Genomic DNA, 13,350 nt, shown 5'->3' on the forward strand with positions numbered 1-13,350 from the left:
ACTACACATCCCAGCCTGCCCTGCGACCGAAACGGAAGTCGCAACTGCCGCTGACGCGCCCGGAGGCGCTTGAAAAGCCCGACACCCTCAGTGGAGCGGGTGTGTTGCCGAGCCTAACCCTGAAAAGCTCCTGACATTATCTGTTGCTGTACCTTTTGGCTCCTTGGTCTCCCTCCCGCCGCCGCATCCAGCCATCTCGCGGCCGCAGAGCGGAGGGAGACTACACATCCCAGCCTGCCCTGCGACCGAAACGGAAGTCACAACTGCCGCTGACGCGCCCAGAGGCGCTTGAAAAGCCCGACACCCTCCGCGTCGCGGGACGCCCGGACGAAGCCTGGACAAAGGGCGGACAGTCTAAGACAGTCCAAGACTGGCCACGACTGAACTGGACCAGGACCCTTGCCAATTTTCTACTGTGACGTATCTATTCACTGCTGAAACCTCTTAGGCTTCGTTATTGCCTGCTTATTGTGAAAAGTGAGATTGTACTACAATTGAAAGTGGGACACTTGCACTGTATATATTTCCTTACTGTATTTCGCTTCTGGCCATGTCTAAGCAAAAAACACTTATCGCTCCTTCCAACACCATGGACAACTATTTAGTCCTGGTGGTGGCTAAAATAAATAACGAGCGAAGGTCTTCTCTGGGACTTAGTCCCACACCAATAGTCACTCAAATGGAGACCTCAACTGTGAATCTATTGGATCTGGATGCAACGAATGAAGCTGCAGTACTTTCCCAGCCCAACACTGATAGGCTTCTGCTAAATGTTTCTACCAACTCAAACCTAGATATAATAGTGGAGGATGACCTAGATGACCTACACCAAGATCTAGAACTAGTTGAGGAAGATTTCCCCCCACCAGCGCCTGTCCCAGCGCCGAGAGTAGCCAGAGGGGCCACCAAGATTCAACCCAAACGAGGTGGGCTGCGTTCTAGCAGGAAAAGACCAGCATCTCCTCCGTGTAAAAGCGTCACAGAAGATACAGGGAGAGAAGACAATGGTAGTATGGTGTGGGATGATGCCAATATCAAAAAACTCATGGGTATGTTGGACTCAAAATTAAGTCGGATTATTAAGCCTTATTATCCAAGATTGACCACCTCACTGACAAAGTTAACAAACTTGAGAGCCTCCTGAAAAGCACCAATGATAATGTGGGGGATATACCAAATCTGGTTGTAAGTAAGATTGAGCAAAAACAAATCACGGAAAATCCACCAGGGGAGGGAGTAGAGTCATTAGCTTCAATTCATCCCCCCACACCAAAATCAGGACTACGTACAAATATCCCTCTAGTTGGTGGTCCCACAGTAAGACCAGTGACGATCGATGAATCTGGTTTAGGATTAGAAGTAGGCCCGGTGGAGCTAATTGTAGAAGCCTCCCCTCTGATCCTGGTTCTTGCCAATGTTCCACCCCTGAAAACAGGCCAGACTGAATCTCCCCAATCTTTACTAAATAAAGCACTGCTCTGGTTGAGTAACAACATCACATTTCTCCTTGGGGCAAACAAAAGTTGTCAGAGGATCTGTTAACAGCGAGAAGAGTGAAGTGGATAGGGAGTAGCCCTAAGAAATTTGTGGGCGACTGTGTCGTACTGAATTTCAAAGGCCCTGAAGTACTGCCTGAAATCCTACCTAACGTATTCCCCCCCCCCCAACGTAGAACAGCAGAAATAATTCCACTCACGCTGGACTTCTTTTACAGTAGAAGAGGTCTTGTAGCAAACCCAAGTGTACTAAGGACCAAGTGGTCAGTTGTGGGTAGCAGAAGGGCGAGGGGTGGCCCAACTTGTGACTGGGGGTTGAGCATGGAAAACAGATTTTCTGCCCTGTCTAATTTAAATGAGTGCGATTGACTCGAAGGGTTAAAAAATGTGCTAGGTAACATACAGGGGACGACAACAAACTTAACTGCTGTCAATATGGTGTGCACACAAATTAACACACAGGTAGTAAGATGCAGGGAATCCCTAGATTTTAATGCAAGGGGGGTGGACAATGTTTCATACGATAGATATATCAATCCTGAACATGTAAGGAGCGATGGTCGGTTGACTGAACAGGATCTATCTGACCCAATAGATACTTCTGTAGCAATTCTGGAGACTGGAATAACCCTAACAGCCGAGCCTGCAGAAAATGATGCAGGGCCGGGCCAGGTAGGGCCAAACTTGGGTAAATCTATTCTGTCCTTTATGTCATGGAACATTGCGGGTATAGCGAACAAAATGGTAACCCCAGAATGGTGCGAGTTTATTGACCTTTATGATATCATTCTGTTACAAGAAACTTGGTCACTGAGCCCAGTTTTCCGGCAGGGGTACATAAACTTTTATATTCCAGCAACAAAAAATCGAACAGGCCACCCTTCAGGAGGCCTGCTGATCTGGATACGCCAGTCGCTGAACTGCACAATACGACAAAGATCCCTACCAACTAATGATATCTTAGCACTTAATATTAGATGGGACAATGGCGAATAATTTGCTCTTTTTAACATATATGGCAGGGGGGTTGGGGGTGGGAAATCCTCAGAAGTAGTATCTGCCCTAGAACAGGAATTGAGCTGCTACCCCTGGAACTACATATCATTGTGGGGGGGGGGGGGGGGGGGAGATATCAATTCTACCTTTGAACCCTTGGGTGAGGAGGATAGGATTCTGTCTGAGGAGGAGGATAGTAAGTGGGGAATACCCCAGCTTGAGGTGCCTGTCATTAAAAGATGGAGTGCTGTGGCCATTCAAGTGAAGAGTCTCTGCCTGGCAAGAGGTTTAAGAGCGGCAAATGGGCGCACGCCCTCTGACCGCAATGGGAACAGCACATTTGACAACGGCCGGGCATCCAGTAGAATAGACTATTTCTTAGTAGATGTGAGGGACTGGAGCAAATTGATAGACATGGCTGTGGAAATAAGAACGGAAAGTGATCACAACCCTTTGTGTATGGCTTTTCATCCATATCAGGGGGTTGTGGGGCATAGCACTAAGGTTGAGCGGGTGACCCAGGATGTAGTCTGCTCAAATAACCAGCGCCACCTGAAATGGAGAAGGCTGGTAGAAGATGTAGGGCAGCTAGATGACCTCAAGAGAGCAGTGGTAGAGGAAATAAATAACATCAAACCCCATACTGGGAAGCCAAATTTCCAAGACCACATGACGGAGGCCCACACAAAATTCTTCCGCAGACTGCAAGGTTTCTTCCTAAACACGGTAGATCAAAGCAAGGGTAAAAAACACCTACCAAAACAGGGATGGTCCGACAAAAGCTGTAGATTGGCACGACAAAATTTGAGTAGTGAACTAAGAAGGGGTAATACTGATGCAGTTAGGAAGGCGAGGGATATATACAGACTAACCCTAAAACAAGCCAAGAGACGGTGGGACGAGGAACGCTGGTGCGAGCTGAAACATGCTTGCGCAGCCAAAGATTCCAAGTTATTTTGGTCCACGGTAATATGGGATAGGGGAGGGATAGCTGCCCAACCACAAAACCATGTTGCCAAAAACAAATGGATCGAGTTCTTCAAGCCACAATATGCCCGCAGCCTAACGCAAGTCATTGATACTCCCCCTTCAACTGTTCACTTCAAACACAAAATATTTAACGAAAACGTTAGCATCGCTCTGGACTGTGTAACTGAGGGGAGAGCTCTGGGTATGGACGGCATTCCGGCAGATGCGTTCCTAAGCGACCGGAATTCATGGTGCATGCATTTTTCATGGCTGGCGAATGCAGTGGCCATCCCCTTTTTTGAATCGTTTTTGGCCACCACAAGTGTGGCAGGGTATACTCAGACATGAGTCCCTTGCTCATTGCACCACCAGGTTTCAAGCAAGCCGGGCCGACGACGGCTGAAATGCCAGAAACCGGTCCCCGGAAGCTTGTCTCCTTTCCGGTGAAGAATTGGCTTGGTAGTTTGGTCTGCCCTGTTCCCATGAGGCACTGGGTCAGACTAATTTGCATATAGCCAGGTTCTGAACTGGGGTGATGCAGTGAGCTAAATAACGGTGATGGATCAAGCCCTGATCTCTTGACTGGGTAAGAGTGGTCTGCTTAATTCAGACACTCTGTTCATCACCACCCCCTTTTTTGAATCATGGGAGGGGAAGTGCCTCCCTCCTGGAAGGGAGCTGAAATTATCCCCGTATTCAAAAAAGGCGACAAATCCCTCCCCAATAATTACAGACCCATCAGTCTCATAGACACAGCACAGAAACTGATGGGCCGATTAGTGCAGAATAAGCTGCAAATATGGATAGAGGAAAACAAACTCTTTTTGCCATATCAAGCGGGGTTCCGCCCCTTGACTAGTTCCATAGACCAGGTTTTCTACTTTATTGCTATTTACTGGAGAAAAGTAACATTGAAAAATGGCACTCTCTACGTCGTCTTTGTGGATTTTAAAGCAGCTTTTGACTTAGTGCCAAGAGAAAAGCTGTGGAGGACTTTGGCTGAAGCAGGTATAAGTCCAGAACTTCTCACTCTTCTTGTGCGCCTGCATGAAAATAATTATGCCAAAATCAGGTGGGGGCGCAGGGAGAAGTGACTGAGCCCTTTCCTGTGGAGCGTGGGGTGCGGCAAGGGTGTGTCCTGGCCCCAACACTATTTTCCATCTATATTAATGGCATTGTGGACTATTTGAAAAAATCTCCAAGTGATGCCCCAATCATAGCAGGCTCATATGTCCCCGTCCTCAGGTTTGCGGATGACACGCTTATACTTTCACGCACACCGAGCGGTCTCCAAAAGGCTCTCAATGCATTTGGCGAATTCTGTGATAGTCGGGGCCTTGAGCTGAACACAACCAAGACAAAATGTATGTGTCTGAACCGACAGTCCACATTTTAAGGTGTAATTACGTATAAGGGTACTCCCCTTGAGAAAGTAGAGGCTTTTTCCTATCTAGGAATAATCTTACAGGGCAATATGAAATGGAAATCACATATCAACACGGCAGTATTAAAGTTTAGCCAGCTTGCAGGCGCAGTTGCACTTAAACATAGAGCCTCGCTTCCAAAACCAATAAACTGTACCCTTGAAATCTACAATATGAAAGTCTTGAGCGCCTGCTTGTAGGGTTCTGAACTTTGGGGTTTTTCAAATTTAGCAGACCTGGGTCTAGCGGAAAATAGATTTTTGCGAGGGCTGGTAATGGCCCCGCAAAGCACACCTATAATCCCATTGAAACTGGATCTTGGTAGGAAAAGTATCGAGGATATAGCTCGACTGCGGCCATTGTTGTATTGGAGGCGCCTGATGGTGACCCCTGAGTTAGCCCATTATGCTGCAGCATTGTCAGATGTTGTTAAGTTTGAGCGCTTCCACTGCATTGTATGGCTGAAAGATCTGCGGGGTCTACTGGTAAAGTTAAAACTGGATCATCTTTGGGGTAACAGGGATGTGGTTTGCTTTCCGACAAAAGCAAAATTGAAAGAAATATACTGGGAGATGGTGTATTCCACAATCTATTGTACTGGGCCAATAGCCAATTTGTCAGTCCGCTTTCTGGACATTAAAATGGTTCCATCCTGCGAAGCTTATTGGGACATAATTGAAAGCCCGCATGACAGGAAGTTATATTTTCAATTTCGAGTTGGAACACTCCCAGTAAATGCTTTTAAGAAACATTGGTTCCCACCGCGGGATGAGCACTGTTATTACTGTAAAGAACAAACAGAGCATATCTCCCATTTGCTGTTTTGTTGCCCCTTATATGCTAGTCCACGGCGCAAATGGCTACGACCAGTTTGTCTAAACATTGGCACTCGCAGTCAATCGACTGCACTCAGAATATTAGAATCAGATTGTTCTCCACTCTTTGCGATTGCTGTAGCAAAATTTCTTGGCTGGGCATGGGTGATTCGCACTCGCACTTTATTGGCTAATGTAACATAAGGAAATACGGTTATCATGTCTATATTGTTTTTTAACAAATTTTATGAATTAAGCAAATATTTTTATCTGTGTAGTGTATTCTGTTTAATATGTATTTTAATGTAATCATTTTAGATGTAGTATTTATTTGTATAGTGTTAGGTTGGAAATGCTTTTATGACAAATGTCGAATAAAGCTTTGAAATTCGAATAGGTAATAAGCAAAATTGCAAATTCAGCATGACATGACTGGTGATACTACATATTGAGAAAGTCAGAAATTAGATTGTCACAAACAGACACATAACACTAACCCACTTTAAGGAGAGGGGAACATTCAGCAGCTTCTGCAGCAACAGCGGAGTCTAGAGAGGCCCAACACAGTATGAAACATTTTTCAAAGACCCATACTCTAATGTATTCCAGCAGGTTACATCAGAACTTCTTCGAAGGCATCCTTGGGATTGATACATACACAACGAAAGTTTCATTTACAATACCTGCTCTATAAGGAAAATAACCAGTTATGTCACAGTTGTGTGTGCTCTGCTAATACAGTGAGGAGAGAAGACCATATGGGGACATTGATTGGAAGGGGTAATGAGTGGGAGCAAGATGAACAGAACACTAAAACAGCATCCATATTAATAAATTGGTGCTCTGCAATAATGTGCCACAACTAAACTACATGGATAAACACTCTTCTAAACACCTAATAAAAGTTGCTTCAAGTCCAATGTTACTATTTCATTGGTTAAAACTTAATTCATCATAAAAATCATTAGTAATAAAAAATAATCGTTTACCCAAAACTGCACATTTAGAAAGAGATAATGCCAGTATTTGTAGATGGATCCTTCTCCGGGTAAACCCAACCAAGAAGGAACTATGATCGGAAACAGTCCAGGCCAGAGAGTGAAAGCTGGTAATTGTAAAGCATATGAAAGATCGAACCTGACGTGCAGGTCATGTGGAGGGAAGCAGAAACACTACACCATCAAACCAGCATTATGCTGTCACCAAATGTCAACTAAGGACCAGTGATCTAACCAATGAGCTAAGTTTCTGGTATTGTGTGATGTTATGGCCTGCAGGAGAGAAGGGAACGACCTGTTTAATGAAACGTCCAGAACTCAGCTGATGTCTCCTCCTAGAATCCAAGGGATGCCTGCCCACTGGGAACGAATGATGGCTAAGGTAGGTAGGAAGGAGGCTTGCTTTATATGAGAAAGATTTTCAACCATGTTGTCACAACTATAATGCTATAACTTGAATTAATTAGTGTTACATGTTTTCTGTTTGGTTTAAAAGAATCCTTAAATTGAGCATCTGGCCAAAGAGAGCAAAATTCAAAGTTATACTTTAGTAATATAAATGTCTCTCCAAATCAAGCAATAGTTTGAAAAAAGTGATGGAGAAAAACCTTTGTCCCACTCAACTGAATTAAATAATTTGCATAAAAAGTATGTGGTGCAGGATTCCCAAAGGAGATTCTGTAAAAGACTTTGAAATACTCAAAGGGTGTCCTTCGGTATCACAGGCAGGCACTGTTGGATACAAAAAGATGGAATTAAAAATAAGGTTGCACCGAAAACGTTGTGCAATGAAATGTGTTCTGCTTCTGCCCCCCTCCTAAAAGGCATCTGTGCATCTGCTAACAATAGCAATCCAAAGAATCAGACGACAAATGTGCTGGAAAAAAAGCTGGAACTGCATAAGTGTCTATTTCTCACATATAAAAATTGTCTGCAAGTGGACATGCTTCAGAAAGCCATATACTTTACATCCCAAGGAAAAATGTTGACTGAATGGCAGAGAAGAATGTAAGCCATAAAATACCACTCACAGGAGGACATCTTTCTGTTTTGCCCCTCCCTTCCTGCACCATCTAAGTTCTCAAAGGCAGAGAAGCTTCCTTTGTGGTCTTCCAGGTACCATGTTTGAAGCTTCCACTCTGCAAGCGTTTTTGTTTGAGAAACCAAACCCTGACAATTTAAGTTTGTTTTCTCTAAATAAAAAAACAACTGGCCCTGATGCCCAAGGGGTTTCCTCCCTGTGCTTGGGTGTCGTTCTATATTTTCCCACCCTCTGTCCGCCATGAATTAACTGGCAAACACAAGAGGAAAATCGTGGACAATCTTCCCTCCCCAAAAAGGGCGCGGATTGCCAGTGTCACCTGGATTCCTTTTGCTGGACCCACCTCCAAGTCAGATGTTTGCTCCAAACGATGCATTGTAGGTACAGCTCATGTAATACGTGTGCTGTCCGACTGTAAATAGAGAGTGAGAAACAGCAGTATGTCAGGGATGGAGCACTGCTAATTTATGACAGTGGACCTAATTCTCCAGACTCTAAATAAGGCAGTTTTGTCTCCATTAGATCTCCTGGATGCAAACGAGACCTGATTGTTGAATATTGACTGAAGGAACAGGATCTGAGATTGCAGTCTGATTCAGAAAGAGTCCCTAAGGTACCTCTAGCAAGAAGAACATTGAGGAAGTGAACTCCAAAATACCCGGTGAAAGGCAGCTGTATACAGCAACAGAAGTATAAATGTACTCCTCTTTAGTACCCAGTTCTTGTAAGTGGCACAGAAACTGGCAACCTCCATTCGTTGGCATGGTGAGTAAGGCAAAGGAATATGTAACTAATTGCATGATGACCATTGTGATAAAATTGGCTGGAGAGATCATTAAAGTAACTAAGCAGTCCAAATATTGTAACATCTTATAAAACTGTAGGCTGAGATACAAAAACATTTTCGGAAACCAATGTTTGTGTTAATATTCCCTAAAATAACCTAATAGATCATATGAAATGTGCATTGCTACTGACAATATATTTTACTTTATTCACCTGGGACCTACAATACCAATTGACCCAATTCAGGAATATGTGGCCACATATGTGAAAGAGGCTAAATGCCAGTGCTAATGTAATTGAATACTTTCATGGCTGTCTTGAGTCCATTACCCAATGGATGCATAACATGGGCTACGACTCAATTTGGACAAAACTGACATTTTGATGTTAGGGTGTTTCTCCCCACTCTACACACTGTGCCTCTGGCTTTCTGGTTTAGGGCCTGTTCCCTCTTCCTCCGTGACTGCCAGCATTCTGGGGGTTACGATGGACACTGCCCTTTCCTTCAAACCCCACATCAAGGCACCATGTTTGAAGCTCTGCACTTCAGACACCTGCTTTGGTCCACTAAAATCCTTGAGAAAGCTCCTGAAGTACCTATCCCTTGAGACTCGCAAAGGGATTTTTCATGCGCTTATCACCTTCAGGTTGGATTACCCTAACATACTCTATCTTGGTGCCCCACAGAATCTTCTGTCTCATGGGCAGCGAGTTAAAAATGCTGAAGCTAGGATCATTATGAATATCCCCAAGCATCAGTCCATCAGACTGGGGTTTAAGGAACTACACTCGCTACCAATGAACTCAAGGCTAAAATGCAAGATGCTTTTTACTCTCCCCCAAGGGCACCTCGCCCTTCCAACTACAACCTTCTCCTCATCCCCAGATTCCATAAAGTCAGATCAGGAGGAAGGTCCTTCTCAGTGTTGGCTCCCGGTCCCTGGAACACTCTCCCACTCTCCCGCCCTCCCTTCCTACCATTTCCAGTGAAAGCCTAGTCAAAGCACAGCTGAAAACAGTCCTGTTTGGCGAGCTATAACCTTTTGATCTTACGTGTCTCACGCAAGTGCCAGGATGCTTCCCCTGAAGCAGCAGTTGTGCCCTACAATTATTTTTTCATTCATTTATTCACAAATGTATGTAGTTTAGAAAAACAAGGGTAAACCATTATGCCAAAGTGACCTCAGCTAAATCATGCATGTTGATACAGTTGTTCATCAGAGAATGAGTCAAACACACATCAGTTACTGTAATGGAACATTAATTGACCATGAACTTAATTAAAAAAGAAAAAGACTAGGGGGTGTGGCTTGACGCTGACGGCGGATGACGGTCTCCGAGTGAAGTTCCTCAGGTCGATGCGGACGCATCTAGTTTAATGCCTTTTTAAGGACTTTGGCGAGTTGCGGCGAGGAGCGAAAGATCGGAAGACATAACGGGATCTTTCGGTGAGCAATTTTCAGACTGGAACTCAGCTTATTTCTGTCACCTCAAGCTTCGCGGATCGCTGACTGCGGCCGCCAGTTTGTGCTGATGGTTCTTTGCCTGCAATATACGTGAGGAGAACTATTTATTAAGTATGGGCAAATTTTGCGGGTCTGCGGTCCGCTAATTCATGCGAAATCGCAAAAAATCAGCAAATTTGCGGATTTTCCAGCGAAATCGCAGATTTTTTTGCGATTTGCACTGGAGTACTTTCTACTGTCTAATCCAGTAAGTGCTACCCATCGGGTATATGTATAGTGCTTTTCCTACACTGCAGCTGCGTAAAGGGCCAGATGATTTGTCTCCACTGACCATGTGTGCCTGTAACTTTGCCACCGTGCCAAAAGGCGCTGAGGTCCCTTGAGTGAGCTGTCCATCATAGTTGGGAAAGGGCGGGAAGACATTTGATACCGCTAGTGTGTGGTGCGGGGCTTCTATGCCTGTCAACATGCCTCTTGTGTATAAAGGGTCAGAGAGCGAGCAGGGCAGCAGGTGAGGAGAAAGCAGCCTCCTGGTCACAGGAACTACACTGGGATTGCGCTCGAGAAACTCATAGATTCAAAGGCCTCCCTTGAGTATTACAGCTAATTTTCGACAGCAGATATGGGGTTAAAGCACACTTGTCCAGCCTCGACTGTGCTCACCAATGTTTTGGGCTGATTAAAACGTTACTGAATTTGAGCTTCAACTCGGGCACCTGCTTTATTTATATCTGTAAGTGCTTCCTGTTGAGGTTTAATTTTTGGCCCAAAGGAAGCACTTACAGAGTTAGGGCAGGTGCCTGACTTGAAGCTAACTTTGTAACCATTTTAGAATGGCGCCGGCAAGCTGCCAGAGTTGAAGTTGCAATGGGGATCCCTCTTTTTGGACTTCCCTGACTCAACAAATTACACATTGTATTGATGATAACTTCATTTTTGCAGGAGATTGCAATCAAGTTATAGACCCTTTTTTAGACCATAACTCAATGGTCTCTTTTGTCCCCTATAAGGACCTTAAACTTTTTCTCCAGACTATTAAACAATACAAACTTATTGATGCTTGGAGGCTCTGCAACCCTAGTACAAGAGAATATACTTACTATTCTCCAACGCATCACACTCAATCTCGATTAGACATTTTTTTTATTTCTCATAATGTCTCCCAATCATTAATAGCTGCAGATTGTGGATCTATTTTAATATCCGATCCTGCTCCTACCATCAACCAACTTGATATTTTACAAAAATCTAACACACCCAAAAGTTTGGATCCAACATTTACTTCCTCTTTTATTTCCTTTTCAAATGAGTACTTTTTATTCAATCAATCTGATACCGTACCTTTTTGTTGTTGTATGGGTTCCTTTTAATGCAGCAGCTAGAGATGTTATCATTGGTTATGTTTCCAAGAAGCACAAACTTTCGCGCAACCTAGCTAATTCCATTTTAACCAAGATAAAGAAATTGGAGCATTCCTATTATTCTTCATAATCAAAGGATTATTTAACTGTACTTATGAATGCTAAACTTCAATTTAATAAGGAATCGTCAGATAACTCATAAACATATTTATTAAAATCCAGTGCGAAATTTTATGGTGGCCAAAACAAAGCGGGGACATTATTAGCTAACTACCTGAAAGTTAAAAATAAGAAACTTAATATAGAATCTATAATGGTTGAGCAACATACATTGAAATTTAAAGGCTACAAAATCCTGAATGAATTTCTTCACTTTAACAAGACACTTTACACATCAGAAATCCCTACCTCACAAAATCATATTTCTCAGTTCCTTTCTGGTGTCCAGAAACCCTCTGATACCCGATCGGATTTTACACTCTTGGCATCTGACTTATCGCAAAAAGAACTACTTAATGCCTTACAGACACTCAAAAACAGACCAAGCACCAGGACCAGGTGGATTTACCGTTGAGTTTTTTTTCACATTTTGCACAATTGTTACTTCCTAAATTATACAATCTTTTAGATTTCTTTTTACATTCAGCTAGGTCCGCTGGATCTTTTTCAGATGCCTTAATTTGTCTTATTCCCAAGGAAGGACGGGACTAACAATATTGTAACATTTTCCGGACTATCTCTTTAGGTAACATTGACTGCAAAAAAAATTCAAAAGCTTTGGCCATACGTTTAGAATCCTATTTACTTAAATTATTAGGAAAGGAACAATCTGGATTTATTCAGAGGCGCTTCATCACTGATAATACTCGCTTATTTTTTTGCATTTTGTCCACATCTTCCAAGTTACCTCCCTCTTTAGCAGCAATAGCCTTAGACGTGGAAAAAGCGTTCAACAGAGTGGAATGGCCTGAGCTTTTCCATACACTTAAGTGGTTTGGTTTTGGACATAAAACTATATCTGTAACATCCATTCTTTACTCTACTCAATGAGCTGCAATATGGGCAAATGGCAATGCATCGCAATATTTTGACCTAGGGAGAGGTGTCCACCAAGGTTGCTGTTTGTCTCCGTTCCTAATTAATTTAGCCCTGGAGCCTTTTTGTCCAAGATCCGACAGAATCACGAAATACATGGATTTGATTTTCATGATGCTCACATAAAATCGGCAGCATAGGCTGACAATGTATTATTATTTATTTCACAGCCTCAGTCCTCTATTCCTGCATACCTAAAATAAGTTGATTCCTTTGCTTCTGTCTCCAGATATAAGCTAAATAGGGACAAATGTGAAATATTACCTTTAACAAAATACACTTTTAAAGGTGTTTTTAGTGTCTCAACCCATAACATAACATATCAAATATTTACGTTTATATTTCGCTCCTTCCATCCCGAATACAATCTCTGGTTGTATGGATAATAGTATTCAAAAAATGTCCACATTGACTACCAAATGGACTCCCCTATACTTAACCTGGTGGGATCGTTTAGATACTCTAAAAATGATGTTGACTCCTATAATTCTGTATACAATTTCTAATATTCCATTATGTATTGCTTCAAAATATTTAAAGAAAATAAATTCTGTGTTATCCTCCTTTTTATGGAATAATAAAAAATCACATATGTCACTGTCAAAGCTAACACGTCCAAAATCAGAAGGTGGTGTCAATTTTCCTGACTTTCGCATTCATCAAAAGCCCTTTTTACTCCGTCAATCCTCAAGATGGCTGGCTGAGTCTTTAAGCTATTCTCCTTTATGGGTTGAACTTGAACACTCCAAGAATATGTATCCTTTTAAGCAAACCCCAATCCCTGTCTACTCCTATACTTAAATACACATGCAAAAGTTTGGAATCCAACTCATCTCTTACCCCTATGGATTTAGATTCTTTTTTTCAAATCTACACTATGGCATAATAAGATGATATTGATA

General features: G+C 42.9%; 1 protein-coding gene across 1 annotated transcript in view; it reads left to right on the forward strand.

The window, feature by feature from the left end:
- The first annotated feature begins 589 nt into the window (after positions 1 to 589).
- The window catches only part of LOC147672120 (uncharacterized), a 49,804-nt gene continuing 37,043 nt past the window's right edge, over positions 590 to 13,350 (forward strand). Inside the window, exon 1 of the mRNA XM_086948021.1 lies at positions 590 to 1,049. Coding sequence (XP_086804147.1) covers positions 590 to 1,049 — 460 coding nt within the window. The remainder of the gene's footprint in view (positions 1,050 to 13,350) is intronic.

Source organism: Lissotriton vulgaris, unplaced genomic scaffold, assembly GCF_964263255.1.
Source record: "Lissotriton vulgaris unplaced genomic scaffold, aLisVul1.2 SCAFFOLD_3703, whole genome shotgun sequence".
Taxonomy (NCBI): Eukaryota; Metazoa; Chordata; class Amphibia; order Caudata; family Salamandridae; genus Lissotriton; species Lissotriton vulgaris.